At 42.0% G+C, this 1,515-nt stretch overlaps 1 protein-coding gene across 1 annotated transcript; it reads left to right on the forward strand.

Annotated features, from left to right (window-relative positions):
• The first annotated feature begins 301 nt into the window (after positions 1-301).
• Positions 302-1,246, forward strand: LOC116176213 (uncharacterized protein K02A2.6-like). The gene has a single exon (XM_031494693.1). It carries the CDS (start codon positions 302-304, stop codon positions 1,244-1,246), a length of 945 nt encoding a protein of 314 aa, XP_031350553.1.
• The last annotated feature ends 269 nt before the right edge of the window (positions 1,247-1,515 follow it).

Consider the following 1,515-nt stretch of genomic DNA (forward strand, 5'->3'; position numbering starts at 1 on the left):
GATATCTACTTCTCGTTGGCTGTCGATTACGAGGAGAGCAGCAAGAGGGCCGATGATTGCTCCGTGCAAATCTACAATTTGGTGTATGCAGTGTCGTTTGATTATTATGGTCTTACTACACGGAAGTAACTGATGGTCGTGTTGTTAGTATTTTAAGCCAATATTAGAGGTCCTCCATTCCGCGCATCCTGGTATCGTAAAGATGAAATCCTTGGCCAGATCCTACGTTTGGTGGCCGAACCTTGACAAGGAAATCGAAAATGTTGTACATACATGTACATCATGTCAACAGTCACAGAAGATGCCAGACAAAGCACCACTACATCCGTGGGAATGGACTCGAGCTCCATGGACTCGATTACATTTGGATTTCGCTGGCCCGATGGACGGAAACTTTTTCCTGATTGTCATTGATTCTCATTCGAAGTGGCTAGAGGTGAGACAAGTTGCGACAACTTCTTCAGCCGCAGCCATCCGAGTTTTGAGAGAGTTATTCGCTACGCATGGCATACCTGAAGTATGCGTCTCCGACAACGGTACAGCCTTTACTTCCACCGAATATCAAGATTTTCTTAAGCAAAATGGTATACGTCAAGCTCTCGTTGCGCCGTATCATCCGAGTAGTAATGGCCAAGCTGAGAGGATGGTGCAAAACACAAAGAACGCACTCAAAAAGATGTCCGGTAAAGATGTTCAATTGAAATTAAATCGCTATCTGCTAGTTCAACATATTACACCACACAGTGTGACTGGAAAGTCACCTTCTGAGATCCTGATGGGTCGTAAATTGAACACTCTACTCGATAAAGTATTTCCAGATTTTTCACGAGATATGACTACCAAACAAGAAGCTCAAAGTAGTCATAAAATTCCAAGAAGTTTTCAAGAATATGATCCAGTTTTCTCACGATCATTCGTCCCCGGACCAAAATGGATTCCTACCACTGTTGTCAAACCTACAGGTCCGCTTAGCTACAAAGTTGCCACACCAGATGGTAAAGTAATCCGAAGACATACCGACCAAATTAGAAAACGTGTGGAAGTTTCGTTTCCTGATCGTTCTGAATACCCACACGAAGATTCAAATGATACCTTTGGTGGCGATGAAAATAATGACCCACCTGATGCAAGCATAGACATCCCAGATTCCAGAGATACCTTGGATCATCCCGATGTACCGACTACCTCTGGAAGACCTGCTCGTACTATTCGAGCTCCTTCTTACCTCAAAGACTATGTTACTTAACTAAGGGGGAGGAGTGTTGTGTATTAAGCCAATATGGCAACCCTGCATATAAATATGGAAAAATGACATTTAGCTAGCGGGGTTATGTTCAAGTCAGTATGTTCAAGCTTTGATATAACGCATTATTATTTTACAAAAATGTGAATGTGCTGGTTGGAAATAAAGTGTTATCGCATAACCCGGTTTATTTTGCAACCCTGACACAGTACATTACAGTTGGCTGTATTAAACTATATAATAAGGGATATTAAACTGTATAATAAGGGGTA

This window comes from Photinus pyralis, unplaced genomic scaffold (genome assembly GCF_008802855.1).
Source record: "Photinus pyralis isolate 1611_PpyrPB1 unplaced genomic scaffold, Ppyr1.3 Ppyr1.4_LG7, whole genome shotgun sequence".
NCBI lineage: Eukaryota > Metazoa > Arthropoda > Insecta > Coleoptera > Lampyridae > Photinus > Photinus pyralis.

Excerpts from the sequence above, each read along its gene's own strand:
- LOC116176213 (XM_031494693.1), top strand. The coding sequence starts at position 302 with ATGCCAGACAAAGCACCACTACATCCGTGGGAATGGACTCGAGCTCCA.